Here is a 17,080-nt window from a genome sequence, read left to right as displayed (position 1 = left end):
GAGTGGAAAATGTGGCAATTATTTCAAATACATGAATGCATTGAACATGCTGAATGCAAAGGCCAAACAATGTGAGGTTGGGGCGAAATTGCTCTAACTATGACAATGGGTTAGCATGTGTTTATACAAAAGTCTTAATAGTATTTCTAGACAAACTTTTCCGTATATTTTTCAAAGTCTATAAATTTCAGACTATTTCAGACAATTTGAAAGACTAATGACACATTTTGGCAGTCATTTCTATGGCAGAATGGGTTTAAAGGTTTCAAGGTGCAGGATACTATTTGAGGAAAGTGTTTTCAACCCACAACAGATGAGGATGAAAGCAGTCAGGCAAGAAACTACAGCTGCTGTTACTGCCATTTGCATGGCCTACATGTATGCACATAAATTGAACTGATTGTCCATTGTTACGCTACACTCACTAAGGTTCAACAATGAATGAGTCAGTAAGTCTCCCCTCCCATTGTTGATCAATACGGCCTATTGTTATCAAATTCTTAGAAGTGTTTACAATCAATGGATGGAGTTTATAAGTTTTAATCAGACTTAAGGATGTTTAAACCATGGAGGTAGGCTAAAGTTATTCTCAGATGCTGTTTTAACAAAACAAATTATCAGGAAATTGTTTTTGAAAAAATTAAGTGCTCACCTTGAAGGAAGAGTGTGAACTGTATATAAATATAAAACAGTTGTGGTTTATCATTTGTTACATCAAAAGTGATTCAATCAATTTACAAAAGTTAATTGTTAATTGCGTAAATGGTAAAAATCAACTGGATTTCTCAATAGATAAACAACTTGTTTTCATTGATTGCAAGTTCTCGTAATAACATTTCGGATTTGGTTTGGGATTTTTATTTGCATTGAAAAATAATTTAAAACATCATTTGGAAGAAATGATACATGAAGGGTGTGGTCAGTGGTGGGTGTGGTGTGTCTGACTCACCTTTTTGAAGAACTGCTCCGCCCTTGTTGACCGATCCTTAGCTTGTATTTCAAACTTCTGGGCGAGTTTACGAACATTCTGGTGACCAGCACCAGGGATAATAAGCATCCTCAGTCTTCGAGATCCTCGTACAAATACTTTAGTGTCATCAGAGTGTCTTATGGGTAATCCATTTATTTCAAGAATCATGTCCCCTGGTCTTAAACCTCCTTGAGCTGCAGTACCATGAGGTTCAGTTACTTCAACATACACTGGTCCTGCCCCAATCACTGTCATTCCAAAGCGCCCTTTAGAATCACGCAATATTTCCACTGTCTTGACACAAGAGACAACCACAATACTTGGTGGTACAGTAGGGCAATGCTTTGCAATACCTTGGATGTCTTGCGCTGTGCGTTGTGTCACATTTATACCATTCAACTCAACCAACTGGTCCCCTGGTTGTAAACCAGCTGAATGGGCATGACTGCCTTGTTGAACAGTTATAATATACGCTGGTGCATCACCAGCGATTGTGAAGCCAAACTCTTCAGGCCAATGACGATTGTTTACAGGCATTGGTAATGCAGAACGTTTGTAGGAGCGTCTTGAGTTGGTTGTCAGTTTGCCGTTGCCAGTGTTTGGTGGTGGTCTGGAAGAATGAGCTGAACGAGCCGATTTAGCGGACCTTGTTGACCGCCCAGACCGGGCGGTCTGAGAATACACCTTGCTAGGCATCCTGGGTGAACTCTTCGCTGACCTAAATTAAGAAAATAGACAGAGAGAAAATAAATGTAAGTCAACATTACAGTAAGTCATCGTTTGTCTTGTCTATGACCACCTCTCACCACTGAAGCCCTAGTTCAATTCCTGGCTAAAACCATACTCGGAAGTAGAATTGTGCATCTACACATGTAGGTTGTCTCCTCCTTGTTCTTTCTATGATGCGATGCCATTAAGGTTTTTCCCTGGGCCCTCCTGTTTGTCTCTCTCCAAAGATATCAAAGCCTTTTTGGTCTCTGGCTGTGCTCCATTGTCGTACATGTATGTATCAGTATAGCATGCAGATGCAGACCTAACTGTGTGCATTACAAGACAACATTCATTACCATTCTAGCAATGTCTACGAATTATTGAAAGTCTAGTAAACACACTCATTACCAACAGCAGGTATACAACAATCAAGTTTTACTTACATTTTGAACAACAATCAGCAGTCTGTTTGTTCACCAATAAATTGTAATCACATTTAAGTTTCTTGTGATAAGACAAACTACACCATTTGGGATGATCCAACCTTCAGATTTCAATGAGAGTTTGCCAGTGTTTCAAAATGATTTTATTAAGATCAAGAAACTTGTTTACTACTGTTTTAACTACATATAACTGTAAGACAGCCACAGGTCCATCAACCCAGCCAAAAAAACAAATCTTCTCAAACTGATGTGTACATTCAGTCTTGCTTTGTGCTAGCAGAAACAAAGATGGCCACAGGGCTCTTAAAAATACTTTGTTCACTTCTCTGCTTGCCCCCTGCAATGAAAACCAATGTGTTGCTATGGCAGCCAAGGTGGTTTGTGGTAATTGGAAGACTGCTGTTGGAATTCCTGCAGGTTTGTGTGTTACAACTGACATACCAACAGCTTACAATGTTTTGTCTCAAATATTGTACAATCAGATAAGAAGAACATTTTTATTAAATGTTGAAGCTGGACATTTAATCACAAAGATTTAGGTTTTAAAAAAGCAATCTTTGAAATACAGCTTGACTTGCAATCTACATAACATGACAGCCAGGAAAAGTAATAGCCTAGTGTTGTGAAGCTCAACTCTGTGTACTTGCCAAAAGGTCAAAGATGGTATAATTTACTTTCAAGTTGACAGGTACACTATGGTAGGGTTTGACATCAAGGTGACTGTAAGTCCAAGTCACATGGTCTTATGAAAGGTATGTTATTGGTCCTGTAGACTACTACAGTTTCATAGCACCGGGAAAAAAAAGCCTCAACTCTTGCGGCATGACAGGGGAGTGATGAACCAAAACTACAAAGAAAGGATTTAATGGGAATGCCTTGATGAACCCAATAGTAGTCAAACAATGTCAGAAATATTATGACTGGTCAATTATTTAATTGTTACCTTTGAATCTCATTAACAACATTGGAGCATTATTTTTTAAATAAATATTTCTCCAAACTTACATAAAAATTCATAAAAATTCATTTAAAACATTTCACAAAAAAAAAGGTATGCCTATGTTTGCAGTCTGTAATAGGTTAATAGTAGAACAAATCATGTATATATGCAGAATGTAACAAGATTAAACTAACCTTGTTACATTCCGCATAGTGGGCTTTATATATCACATGAAACACAGTGGATCGTCAAATGCCTCTAAAAATGCTCAAGGTTCTTGACTGAGAGTCTTAGGAAAAAGCTTGTCTATGCTCCATCTTTAAAGATTCCCCCGGGAAAACTACCAATCATCATCACTCAGTCACTTAAAGTTAAAGCAGCAACCAGATGTAACAATGAACATTCTACCAAGCTGAAAACCATAGGCCCCCCTAAGACAGCTCAACAGCACACTAAACTACACGTATATAGCCCCTTCTTATTTGGCCAACTCTGATTCAGAGTTGGCCACAAAAGTGGGGCTAAATAAACTACATTGTAGCCTACTACCATTGGAGATCATTCCCTCTTCTTAGACAATCTCCGAGTGAAATATTCTACCTGTCTCAAAAGATAACATTAAAGAGAATACAGATATTAAGAGACCTATAAACCAGCTCATTTGATAGCTGCAGAGATTTTGTACTTCTGTCAATCTCCATTTCACAGCGCTGTTTACCATTGCCGTTAGCACACCAAAAGGCTTGAAACCATCCGGTGCTCATTGCACAAAAATGAATGGCGTAAAACAATACAAGGAAAAGTTTCCGTATCATGCCACCACTTGTTCATTCGATATGAGTTAGTATCTTACCTGAATGAGATCCCTTTTGTAAAAATTTGTAAACAAGTGGTGGCGTGCGTGATAATCCTACCTCCATGGTGATACGGAAAGTTATCCAAAACACAAATCCATTGATGGGAACGCGAAATATGGCCGCCTAATTTTCTTGCTAACCTGTGAAATACGCTTGCACAATAGCAAACTTTTCTGCTACAGTGAATAAACATGAAAAATAAGCAGCTCTTGCTTCATGCTAAGCAAATTTGTGTGCTTAGCAGCTCTATGAAATTGGGCCCAGCTATGACGGCTAGCTGGTAAGTCGTTGGTCGTCATAGACTGCAAGTTAGTATAGCTCCTAACTGGAATATAACTTGGGACATCACCAAATTGGAAGCATTGAAGGAAGCATGGACTCAAGGTGAAGTCTAGAGGACCACTGCCAGCTACAAACTAATCATTTTGTGTATTATCATCATCAATCAATTTTGACCCTATACAAAATAATAAATCATATGGTCTGCTCTTTTTTAACCACGGCTCTACCTGACATCACATAAAAAGTAAAAGTGCCATTCATAAAATTACAAAGATAAACTTCCAAATCATGTTCTACCTCCATGGTCTGTCCCAGATGGTCCCAGCATGGTGGAGACTGGAGCTCCCAGAGTCCACATTTGAAAACAGCATCCACTGGTCGCCCACCCACCAAAACTTTGGGCCAAATGGCGATTAAAACCATGTTGAACCATTGAACTGAACTGATCTGAGGAGTGTACCTACCTCTTTTTGAGTACATCGTAGGTCTATTTTCTTTCTTTATTTTCTGGTGAATTTAAAAGGATTAGGCCCCTAAAACGAGAATGTTCGATGATAAAACCACTCGCAAATATTGCATGCCAACCTCAAACTTACCTAGTTCACACCATAATCTTTGTCATTTACGTTTCAGGTTCCAAATACGACGAAAACACTCACAATATTCCGACAATTTCCAATGACTCCATTCCAAAATAGGAATTTTGTGTACACACATTCATATTCACACGCAGGACTTTTCCACGTGCACGCTTCACTGGGTCTATTGTATTTCTGATATGAATAATGCATGTCTTTATCAAAGGAGTGATTTGATTGGCTCTTCCTTAGTCACAGCGTCCGTTGGTTGGTCACGTGCTCATAATCCTTTCACTGCCACTGAATGAAGGCCACCTAGCGGCCGTTGAAAATTCTTTATTTACAACTAGACTTGATTCAAGACTGTTATTAAAAATAAGGGTTGATGAGATGCTGAGTGATCTGCTTGTCATTGCTGTTGTTCAGTGTTATCATTTGTATAGCCTTGATTGATTGATTGATTAATTGGAGTGTTTCATTTATGATGCCCAAATCAAATCATTGGAGCTGTTTACCTTATAAGCTTAACTCAACATTCAAGTTAACACCCTTTTAGAATGGGCAGATCGTCAATCATTATTCAAAAATAATCCTCAATTATATTAATTAAATTTTCACTATCCGGTCGCAATTTGTCTCTTTAGTATAGAATTTGCATCCTCTTCTCAATTTATCTTTATGCAATTGTACAAAGTTACCCAGTCAGTTTCTCTCGTCATTAATTACCTTACTTTCTTGCATTTTATAATGCAAGAAATTAATAGGGTTATGTAACGAGAAGTAATTTGAACGAAAAGTATTATCAAATGACTGAAAATTAAAACAATCAGCAAGTTTTGAAACTTGACAGAACAACATATTTATACATCTTATAATGTACCCTACTTGCAGTCTCACGTTTCAAAATAATCTTATGAAACTAACAATGCTTCTGAGTTATTTTTAGGGCTTCACATGAATAGCCAAATAAAACTGACGGCTCCGCAACAGCCATCCAAAACTGTGCACTTGTACCTGCCGTTCATCCAGAGAGCAGGATTTATTAGTACTGACAATTACAAAAAAATGTATTTACAACTACTTGTCACAAATAATACAGATGTTATTGTATCACAAGTATATCATAAGTGATTTATTCTTAATTTCAAAACAATTCACAAAAATGTTATCAACATTTTGATTAAAATGAAAAATAAACTATTTTAAATGTCATAGACTTTTATGCAGTGTTCGCCAGTTTTGTTCTGTACAACAAACACTTCAATCAATCATTGCTTTATGTTCACTAGCTAAATACAGTCAGTAAATGAAAATTAATAAATGAAAATGTTTATGGGATTGACGCACCTTTGCCCCAAAAGGTATAGTCACATCTTAATGGTGAATTCCCTAAAAGAGATATGGCAATTACAGTTATATGTAAACCTGAATGGTTATGTTGTATGAGCAGAGTCAGTGATTTAGCCACAGCTATTAAAATGTCTAAAGTGCTTTGGCAGCAAGCAAGCTAAGCCTAAGCATAACAAGCCTCAAAACAAATGTCACAATTAAGCAGACTAAATCACTATTTTTATTAAAACAGACGTAACTGTAGCCATCCCAAACCAATCAAAACGAAACTGCTTGTTTAGTTATGCGTTTGGTGGAATGTAGTCTTAACTGCTACCTTAATGATGGTTGGCATAGTAACAGTACGGCTTCATCGGCATGCACGCTAACCATAACAAGCCTCAAAACAAATGTCACAATTAAGCAGACTAAATCACTATTTTTATTTAAACTGACGTAACTGTAGCCATCTCAAACCAATCAAAATGAAACTGCTTGTTTAGTTTTGCGTTTGGTGGAATGTAGTCTGAACTGCTACCTTAATGATGGTTAGCATAGTAACAGTACGGCTTCATCAGCATGCACGCTAAGCATAAAAAAACCGTAAAACAAATGTCACAAGAATGCCGATTATAACTACTTTTGTCAATGGACCGACGGTTGGCTAGATGAGATAAATCAAGTAAATAAAACAATATAACATCCTTCCCATCACAAAAGCAGAGTCGGGTTCAGTGCAGTTAATGTTAATCTTGTTGGATTAATCAATCGTGAACAAAATTAATCTCATTTTCAAAATTTAATATAGACCTATTTAGCTCATTTTACTATAACTTTAAAGGGAAGGTACACGTTTGGTAATTACTCAAAACTGACTTGGTAACGAGCATTGTAGAGCTGTTGATAGTATAAAACATTGTGAGAAACGACTCCTCTGAGGGAACGTAGTTTTTTGAGAAAGAGGTAATTTCTCACTAAAATATTAAAAGACTTCTAGCTAGAAGTCTTTTATTCCTATCTGAAAGCACACAAGTTCTACCAACAAGGGTGTTTTTCTTTCATTATTTTCTCGCAATTTCGATGACCAATTGAGCCCAAATTTTCACAGGCTTGTTACTTAAAGGCAGTGGACACTATTGGTAATTAATCAAAATAATTATTAGCATAAAACCTTACTTGGTGACGAGTAATGGGGATAGGTTGATGGTATAAAACATTGTGAGAAACAGCTCCCTCTGAAGTAATGTAGTTTTCGAGAAAGAAGTAATTTTCCACAAATTTGATTTTGAGACCTCAGATTTAGAACTTGAGGTCTCGAAATCAACCATCTAAGTTGCACACTTGTGACAAGGGTGTTTTTTTCTTTCATTATTATCTCGCAACTTCAATGACCGATGGAGCCAAAATTTTCACAGGTATTTTATTTTATTCATGTTTAGATACACCAACTGTGAAGGCTAGTCTTTGACAATGACCAATAGTGTCCACTGCCTTTAAGTGTTATGATTGGATACACCAAGTGAGAACACTGGTCTTTGACAATAACCAAAAATGTACAGTGCCTTTAAATATATATAAACAAAAACAACCACCAAACACAAAGTAAACAAAATAAAAAATAAATAAACGAAAAAGAGTAACTTTTGAAACCCTTGTACAATAAAACAAAATAGAAAGATTTGAATTAACTATGGGTACTATGATATTCCAATAATGGCTAAACAACTTTATCAAGAACGTTCTTTTATCATCAATAGAAAGAATTATACATAGATACTGATTCAGTTTAAAATTGTTGATAACAAATGGATTTCGTTCCTGCGAGTTTATACTGGACCTAGATGCAAACAATAAAGGGATTTTGATGTCAAACGTATGATCAAGGTACCTTAAAATTTGAATAGTGTTCATAAATCCTTATGTTTTGACTTGTTTAAAGCCATTGGACCCTTTCGGTAAACAGTGTTGTCCAAGGCCTACACTTTGTGTACCACAACTTCTATATTAAATAACAAACCTGTGAAAATTTAGGCTCAATCGGTCATCGGAGTCGAAGAAAACAACGGAAAAACCCACCCTTGTTTCCGCGCGTTTCGCAGTGTCATGACATGTGTTTCAAACAAATCCGTAATTCTCGTAACGAGAATTTATATTGTTTTGCTGTTTTCTCAAAAAGTAAAGCATTTCATGGAATAATATTTCAAGAGAAGTCTTTCACCATTGCCTTCTGTAAACCCCGTAAGTTATTTGTAAATCTGTGAACTTTTTTATTTTTGTCTGAACCGAAAGGGTCCAATGGCTTTAATTTATATTCAAATTAATATCATTTTATGTAATGTGTATTCCTTGTCAAGATCTCTGATTTATGAAAATATTTTCCTACAACAAAGAATGTGTAATCATTACATTGATCACTCAAAAGGAATTTTAGGCCATGTCCGAATTGGCGACTTCGGCTACAGCTACGGCTAGGGCGCGCGCGTCTGCTATTCTTCAACACTGACAGATGCGCTGATCTAGTCGTAGCTGTAGCCAAAGTCGCCAATTCGGACATGGCCTTAGGTAATGAAGTTATATTGCATTGGGAACTAACAGTCCTTTCATTTGCCCTACAATGATATAATTTGTGTTTCATTCAGTTAAAGCCTTCTAAACAGACACCTTTAAAATGTTCAGAATCAACAAGTATTTTCAACAAGAGGATTGAAATATAAAAACAGAAGACACAATGTAAGATTGATGGAGACTTGAATGTCTCATATAAGTTACATCAATCTAATTCCCCCTAAACAGAAGACACAACGTAAGATTGATGGAGACTTGAATGTCTCATATAAGTTACATCAATCTAATTCCTCCTCAGCTGGAGAAGCCACTTGTACTTCATCGTCATTTCCCGATTCACCACCAAGAAAACTACGCAGAAGATTATCTGTAAGATTAAAATAATAACAAGTTGTGACAAATGATTAGCTCACTGTTAATCCAAGGTAGCCACCACTTGTATTTCCTGTTATATAACACCCAAGCAGATCCTTTGAGCATGATTGGGGGATTTTAGGTCAAGTGCCACTCTTGAATTAACCCATAATATGACCTTCATCATAAACTGTGCATGTTGGTTTCATTTACTGTGCATATAACTAAAAAAGGTTTGAGGTAACACCATTATATTGTTGCTGTTTTAATTTCTACGGTTCATGTATATTTTTTGGCTATTTTTAATAACTGTATTTTACTGTGCAAATCAAAACAATGATTTTCATGCTGGGCATGATGAATTAAGAATTGAATTGAATTGAATGTAAATGTCTCTTTTTGAGTAGTGGTGGTTACTGTGCATTGTCGTCCACCCCCATTTGTATCTAAAATGTGAGGAAAAGGATTCAACTAATGTAAAAAAGAGGTATACTCACCAAACATGCCGCCCCCTGCTGAAGGTCCTGATGGTGGGGGCAAGCCAAAGAATAATTGGCCTATTCTATCTAGGTACTCCAAATATACTGGGTCTCGTTTTAAGCTTGGCTGATACTGTTCACACAATACAGTAAAGGTTGGAAGCTTGCCACTAAAAAACAAAACCAGAAAACAATTAAGCTGACATAAAAATGGCTATTAACTATCATTAGTCCTTAACTAATATAAGCCCTGTACACCCAGAAAAGAAAAACACTTGCAACAGAATGTGTCAGACCCTGCTTATCCTTCTCTCAAAATAAACTTGCCATGCAATGTTTTGACAGATGTCAAATTTGCATGCCGTCGGCGATAAAGAACATTATTTGATTTTACCAAAACACCAGTGTGTGTAACGCACTTTATACTCGTTACTTTCTCCAAACCTAGTGAACAAAAATCCACAGACAAGATTTGCACCCTCAACCATTCCACAAATTACCACAAGACCATTGAGATTGTCCAGTAGCTAGAGGCAGTTTGAATCCTATATCTTAGCAATGGGTCATACCACAACGTAACTAACAGTTTGATGACATTGGGCCCAGTCAGTTTTCAACCTCAATTTGGTTAAATTTGGTTATATTCAGTGTATGTCTGTCAATAGTGTTGCCTTTCTAATTGTTTATAATGTTGGCTACTATTTATAACTGCCACTGTTAATATCATAAAACACAAACTATGTATTTAATATTTGAGGGTAACAGACTGTGCAAGTCTCGAGCGCACCGGAGCGAGAAAACACGACAACTGAAGAACTTTATTTTTTTATGAATAAAATCTTTGCTTTAATTTATTTTTAATGCTGAATCTGAACAACAAAAATACCCTATAGAGCTTGTTTAAATTAGTTTCAGCTTTTTAAACAAATACACAATTATCAGTTAAAGTCTATGTATAGACAAAAGTAAAACTCTGGGACAAGGATGTTTGTTTGATCTTAATTTTTTGAAACCCCATTGGTAAATCCCATTTTTACCAAGTAACCTGACCTGAGGTCAACTTTAAATATTGGTTTTTCTTTGTTATTATGTTGACTTTGTTTTTATTTTTATATATGATGTTAATTAATAATATATTTTTAACAACATATGTCATTTTTATGGTCATAATCTATATTAAACTAAAGTAATGGACGAAACAAAAAACTCCCCAACGTCAAACTCCATAAGGTTGGGACCACAATGGTCCTGGAAGTTCAAATCCACGCAAGACTTGCACAGTCTATACCCACATAAATGTTTTAATGAATTGAATTGAAACTGATCAAGTAAAAAGAAAGATATTCTCAGTACCCAGCTCAACAATTCATATAATCTTACCTTTCAACTGCCATCAACATAAACCATAAGAAGTTCAAAAGAGGTAGAATGAATGGTGGACCACTCTCGATAGCAGGGTGTTTTTCTGTGTATATATGAAATGTCAGAGTTGCACAGGCCTTGTTCTTCAGGCACAGGTACCTAACAAAATAATTACAAGGGGAATAAATGAATTTGCATTCTGTAGTTGGTCAGTTATGGCAGAGGATCAAATAGGAGACCTTTTTCAAAATATTCTGTGTTTGCCAAGATCCACAGCAGATGAAAATTGACCAATCAAAGGTTAATATGTTGGCCCAATACAAAGAACTCTGTAATCAATGTCAAGTTCACTCATTGCTAGGGATAATTCTGTAATCCCCAATTCCAGACATTTGTTCCTTAGTCTGACAAACCAGGACTTGGATGCAAAGAAAAGGCTGCAAGGATTGCTTCAGTTGCTTTAACCACTGAGGAAAGTGCGGGATTCCAGGGTGATTAATGGCAGTGATGTACGCCCAAGTCACAGTGCCAAGTCATACTAAAAAAAAAAAAAGTTTTTCTACCAAAGACCGCTGTTTTGGTATCTTTACTTTGATATAGTCATGATTTCAATTCAATAATAATATTTAAAGACAAATATTTTCAAATTTATTTATGAAAACATTAACGTGGGTGGCACAGTTAACATTGAGAATTAGTTGGTGTCAACTGGTGAACAGTTGAGATTTAACATTATAACTTCAATGTTTTAAAAGAAACTGAACTTACTGGAACACAGCTTGAGCTACAAACATGTCTACCTCACTGGGGTAACCGTTAGCAACATGGTACTCAATCAACATCGTAGCACAACCCTCTCCGTCATAGGAATGAAGAAAATGATATCTAGCTTCCAGGTAATTCTTCTCTGTAAGATAATAATCAAGACTAGATTAAAGGAGAGCAAGAATACACAACCATTATAATAATATTAGTAGGTTAGTATTCCAAAGTCAAATTTTGTAGGATTTGCCAAGCATGAAAAGGACTACACAGCTTTAATTCCCTGATTTATCATTTTAAAAACTACAGGGTTGCAAGGACGAAGGATTCTTAAAACTTGTTTAAAAACCCCATTCATTAACAGGCATGGAACAGCAATGATGTTAAAGAGATTTGCCATTTATTCCCTCTCTTAGTTTTTAAGATACATTTTGTAAACATAACTAGTTAAATTATAGTTGCTTCTATATTAAATTTTTTGAAAAGTGTAAAAACAGCATGTAGTGCCATGTTATGCAACCTCAAAGTCCTAAAACCCTAAAACTAAATAAACATGAATAGATGTCAGCTTCTCGGATGGAATTCTTCTCAAGGTTTTTAAGGCAAGTTTCAACTTGATATCAAGTAAGCATTTTTCCCATCACAGTTCCACCATGTATTGACCAATAGAAACGATTGGCAGAGTTTTACCTTTCCAGAGGGTAACTGCGAGTCTCTGATGAAGTTCAGGGTCTCCAGACTTGAAGGCAGTATTGCTGGATTTAGACCACTGTAGAGCAGAGTTTATAAGTTTCCCTCTTTCTGGAACCTCAGCAGGGATTGCAGACACCAGGCTTGATGTTTTATCTGTTAATCATCAGGGAAAGTACAGACAAATTGAAATGAATATCAAGGTCCAAAGTTTGTTAACAGCCAAATTTAAAATATCCGTGTGTTGATGAATTGCACTGATAATCCTAACTTCATTTCAATGTGCATGTTGCATAAGATTGTCTTGTAGCCATCTTGACAATGTACAGATTGTACTCAATAGGCAATCTATGGTTTAGTCATCATGCCAATGTCTTGAAACCCCCTTTTACAATAGTTACATACCTATGTTTTCTGTATTCACCGGGGCATCAGATGTGTTGAATGCATCCACTAACAATAAACACAAATCAGTTCCACTTGCGTACTACAAAGAAAAAACAAATTGGTGAAGACGATCACATGATTTTCTTGACTAAAAGTTATTCAACTTTAAAAAAAACAGTTTCTACACCCCAACATTTTGGATGCAAATCCATAGCACATGTTGGTAACAGGGATGTGATAGTTGAGAAAAAAAAACCTGAACTTTTTGCATGAGTGCTCAAAAAATTGCGATACGCCCAATGTTAACATTCATCTTAGTTTTAAAAAGCACTACCCTACAATATGGGCGGTATGTTTATATATCTCCATTTCTTTTAGAATTTGATCTTTAAAAAGAAAAGAAAAAATCCCTGTAATAACATTAAGTTATGGTTTGAGATGAAATGAAAAGGCTAAATGAATTGTACCTGATTATGGCTGAGGAGTAAAGTTGCTCCATTGTACATCAACTCTACTGCCTCTGCATGTTTCTTCTGGGTCATGTATCTGAAGATATAAACATCAAAATAACAATTAGCCCATAAATCTGCATCAAAAAGGAAAGCACTCTGATTGATCTAAACTATACATAGCAAGATGTGTTATTGAAAATGATATGGGTTCATCATGCGGACCAAAGAAACACCAACCCTCCTTATCCAATCAATCATTCAAGAAAAGGCACAAAAAGTAGCCCCTCCCTCCTTTTCAATCAATCATTCAAAGAAAAGGCACAAAAAGTACCCCCTCCCTCCTTTTCAATCAATCATTCAAAGAAAAGGCACAAATAGTAGTCCCAGCTCCAATGGAGACCCGTGATTAGCAGGGACATGGCTGGGATGTAAACTTGGCCTGGCATGTGGTTCAGGCCATCTTCCGCTATTGCCCTGCAGGGCGATTTTCGTACTGGCTTTACCATGGAATCAGCATGTATACTAGGCCTGGGCAAATTATTAGAATATCCGGTTAATGGCGAATAGGTTTTCCTATCCGTAACCGCGAATGCCTTTTTTTTCTTAACCAGATATCTGCATAGGGCGCGAATACCTATTTATAAACCGGATAGTTCTGTAATTACAACCAAGTAACCGGATATTCTTTTATATCCGAATATCCGCGGACGTTGGGCGACAACTGATATGAATGTTTTGTCTGAATCCTTATGAACTTCTATTAAGACAGCATAAAACAGCATAAATTAAGTATTTAACTATGCTCACCTTCGTGAAGAGTTAAAACAATGACATTTCTGACGTAATTTGTTCAAAGATTACAAAAGTTTTCCTTCATGTAGAGTCAATCACGATCAAATCGCCATCTTTAAATTAGATCTGGTCATTTTTATGAATGAACCGAGTGACACTGTCTAAAACTAATATCAATCTGCCCATAAGATCTCATTCACAAATGAACAGCGCCCTCTAGCGGCAAAAAAACTATTCAAATATCCGGTTAATTTTGGATAGTTGGCCAGCGGTATCCGAATAACGACCGAATAACAAATTTTCACTATTCGCCCAGCACTAATGTATACGGGTACGGGGGCATTTCAACTCCTGCACGATCCAGGCCCCGACAGCTGTGCACTTGTCACGACCTCAGCACTATGGCAGATTAATAGCTCTGACTCTGAGTTGAAATTATCAGAAGGCACTTACTGTGACCATTCACTCACCGTGTGATTTGCGCCTTGAGCACCTAAATTTTGTGGATTTTGGCGCCTCATAAATATTCTTTAATAGTTGTGAGAGTCATAACCCTAAGTCTCCTGATACTAGTTAGGAGGATGGAGGGTGACTGTGTACATGTTCACAATTACTCGGTGTTTAGCCAATGGACATATCATGATGGAAGAGTCCAACCAGTGCTAACCAACTTGCCACAAAGTGACCCTTTAGTATCAATATCAGACGCATTTTAACATTTTACTTATCTAATGGTCGAACAACTGTGCCTGTAGCAAGCTAACTAATGACTCATATAATAACTAACGATCCAATAAGCTAACTAACGACTCATATAATAACCAACGATCCAATGGTTTGACCAGCTTTGCGCACAGCTTACCATTGATAGCTTAAAGCAGCCATATTCGTTACCGAAATGCAAAAATTCCGAATTATTGTGATGTGAGAATTTATCCTTTTTTTCAGCAACTTTATTTTTGCGGAGTGGATTTTCTGGACCATGCTGAGCTCACTTGGGATAACTTTCTGTATGGCACCACCACTTTTTTACTCATTTTTACAAAAAGGGATATTTTCAGTGAGGTAAATTAGATCATGGAGCTACCTTCATACTACTAGCCCTAGACCTAGTTGCGATAACGTAACCCTCCTGCCGACAGCGTAGCCGGAGGGTTACGAGTCACTCCCATTCGATGCAGGGCGAAATATTTTAGTCAATTGATTTACTCATTTTTTACCACTTTAAAAAATAATGACACAAATTCTATAAACAGAACTTAATCCTCAATGTCTAATGAATAACACTCTAATACACAATTGAGAAAATATTTTGAAAAAAAGGACAAAAACTTACCAGATTCCGGGAGCGAAACAGTCACAAATTTCCCAGGTTCTATTTTTGAACCTGTCGCTGGTTACCATGCGTGACCCCAAGCGCTGAACCCAACCGCAGGTACCAGCCAATTGAATTGACTACCTGCCGACCGAGCCGCAGCCGAGTTTGACTAAACCATTCTGTAAAAGGGGTGTTACAAGGGGTGCTGCAGTGCGGCAGTGCTTTAAGTGAGTGAACAGCGGGCATAGTAAGCGGACAGCGTACACACACTGTTGCGCTGCCTTATAACACCCCTTTTACAGAATGATTTAGTCCAACAGCAATGAACATCGGGAAGTCACAAAATGGCGAAGCGACAGGTTCAAAATAGAACCTGGGAAATTTGTGACTGTTTCGCGCCGGGATCTGGTAAGTTTTTGTACTTTATTTCAAAATACTTTCTCAATGGTGTTTTGAATGTTATTCATTAGATATTGAGGATTAAGGTCGTGTTCATAGAAATAGAATTTATGTCATGATTTGCGAAAGGGGTAAAAATTGAGCAAATCTGTTGACTAGCTGTCAAAATTGTACGTGTTTGACCATTTCGCCCTGCATCGAATGGGAGTGACTCGTAACCCTCCGGCTCCGCCGTCGGCAGGAGGGTTACGTTATCGCAACTAGAACTACCCTAGACCCAGTAACTGGGGCGCTGTTCTGTACTCCTTTTTTCAAAATTTTGACATTCTCGGTCGTGCTAGTATGACCGAGAATGTCAAAATTTCGAAAAAAGGAGTACAGCACCCCAGTTACTCATTTATGGGTCTACCTTCATACCATTATTTCAGATCGATTGAAAAAGTGGTGGCGCCAAGTGGTGGAAACTTTTCCGAGCCCAATTTTGGCAAGATTAGGTTTGGTTTGGAAAGAGTACAAAAGTATAAATAACTCTTACCCGCACACATGCAATGCATGGACCTGTAAGTGTAAGGCTGTAGTCTAACCGTAAATTTATGAACAAATTTGACTGAATTGTGAATAAAGTGAAGGGGAATAAGTTTAAATAGGATGTTGTAGCTTGTATTTTTGTGTACGTCACTTAGTACAAGTTTCATAAAAACAACAGCGGGACACATCTCCATAATTCTAGAATTGGATGATCCATGGAGGTAGACATGGATCATTTAACCATAAGAGAAAGGAGCAACAGAAAACTGAAAGTAAACAAAAAGTTAACCAATCCCTGTTTTTACACACACAAAATCAAAGCAAAAGGAAAAAAAAATCACTCGCGAAAAACACTGGAAAACATACCTAGGCCTACTTGTTTTTTGGTACAAAAGAAAAATTTTCTCTTACCTGTGATAAAGAGTTCTATACATTTGATGCGCTTCGTAGTAGTTTCCTTCTTCTACATTGTGCTTTAGTTTTTGCAAAACACGAGAAGTTCCTCTTCCAGCAGCCGCCATGATGTTGTTGGTTCATCAGCACTCTATGTACACACTGTGTACACACTTCGTACACTATACGCGACAGTGTAAAATACATGTATAAGTTGATCTCGTTCCCACGTTTTTACTCCCCATTCAGGTTTTCAATGTGGGGAAAATTAAATGGTTGAATATGAACACGAGGTTGTTATGAGCTGGTATCGGGAATACCGATACAGCAACAGTGATTGTTGAACGGTTCACTCCCAGCCAAGAAAATTTAGAATTTGTAAGCTAGTTCTTTCGATCTAATTTCAACAAAATTACCGGGAAGAACATTTCCCTCTTTATGATCAAACAAGGAAAATAGCAAAATTAAAAACAATGATCATAACAAGAT

General features: G+C 37.0%; 2 protein-coding genes across 5 annotated transcripts in view; both read right to left on the bottom strand.

The window, feature by feature from the left end:
- LOC139943719 (delphilin-like) overlaps positions 1–4,945 on the bottom strand; it is a 34,272-nt gene extending 29,327 nt beyond the window's left edge. For 2 of the 4 annotated variants that reach the window (XM_071940469.1, XM_071940470.1), the window contains exons 1-2: positions 4,501–4,580; positions 950–1,688 (exon numbers count right to left, since the gene is read on the bottom strand). In XM_071940469.1, the coding sequence (XP_071796570.1) occupies positions 950–1,688; positions 4,501–4,574 (813 nt within the window). In that variant the 5' untranslated portion in view covers positions 4,575–4,580. Of the gene's footprint in view, positions 1–949; positions 1,689–2,124; positions 2,393–4,500; positions 4,581–4,799 lie in introns of those variants that run through there. The other 2 variants (XM_071940472.1, XM_071940471.1) reach the window with 2 other exon arrangements.
- Positions 4,946–5,883: 938 nt separating this feature from the next.
- On the bottom strand, positions 5,884–16,826 carry LOC139944460 (Golgi to ER traffic protein 4 homolog). The gene is made up of 8 exons (XM_071941477.1): positions 16,610–16,826; positions 13,177–13,255; positions 12,728–12,809; positions 12,323–12,478; positions 11,639–11,777; positions 10,889–11,029; positions 9,527–9,678; positions 5,884–9,042 (listed from the first exon to the last, which is right to left on the bottom strand). The coding sequence occupies exons 1-8, from the start codon at positions 16,717–16,719 to the stop codon at positions 8,954–8,956; spliced, it is 948 nt and encodes a 315-aa protein (XP_071797578.1). The 5' UTR covers positions 16,720–16,826; the 3' UTR covers positions 5,884–8,953.
- Positions 16,827–17,080: the final 254 nt, after the last annotated feature.

This window comes from Asterias amurensis, chromosome 11 (genome assembly GCF_032118995.1).
Source record: "Asterias amurensis chromosome 11, ASM3211899v1".
Classification (NCBI taxonomy): domain Eukaryota; kingdom Metazoa; phylum Echinodermata; class Asteroidea; order Forcipulatida; family Asteriidae; genus Asterias; species Asterias amurensis.
This window is presented reverse-complemented; position numbering and strand designations above follow the sequence as displayed.

Coding starts and splice junctions, on each gene's coding strand:
- LOC139944460 (XM_071941477.1), bottom strand. CDS start 16,719: ATGGCGGCTGCTGGAAGAGGAACTTCTCGTGTTTTGCAAAAACTAAAG. Junction 12,479..12,727: donor GGTGAATACAGAAAACATAG/GTATGTAACTAT, acceptor GATGATTAACAG/ATAAAACATCAAGCCTGGTG. Junction 11,778..12,322: donor CGCAGTTACCCTCTGGAAAG/GTAAAACTCTGC, acceptor ATTATCTTACAG/AGAAGAATTACCTGGAAGCT.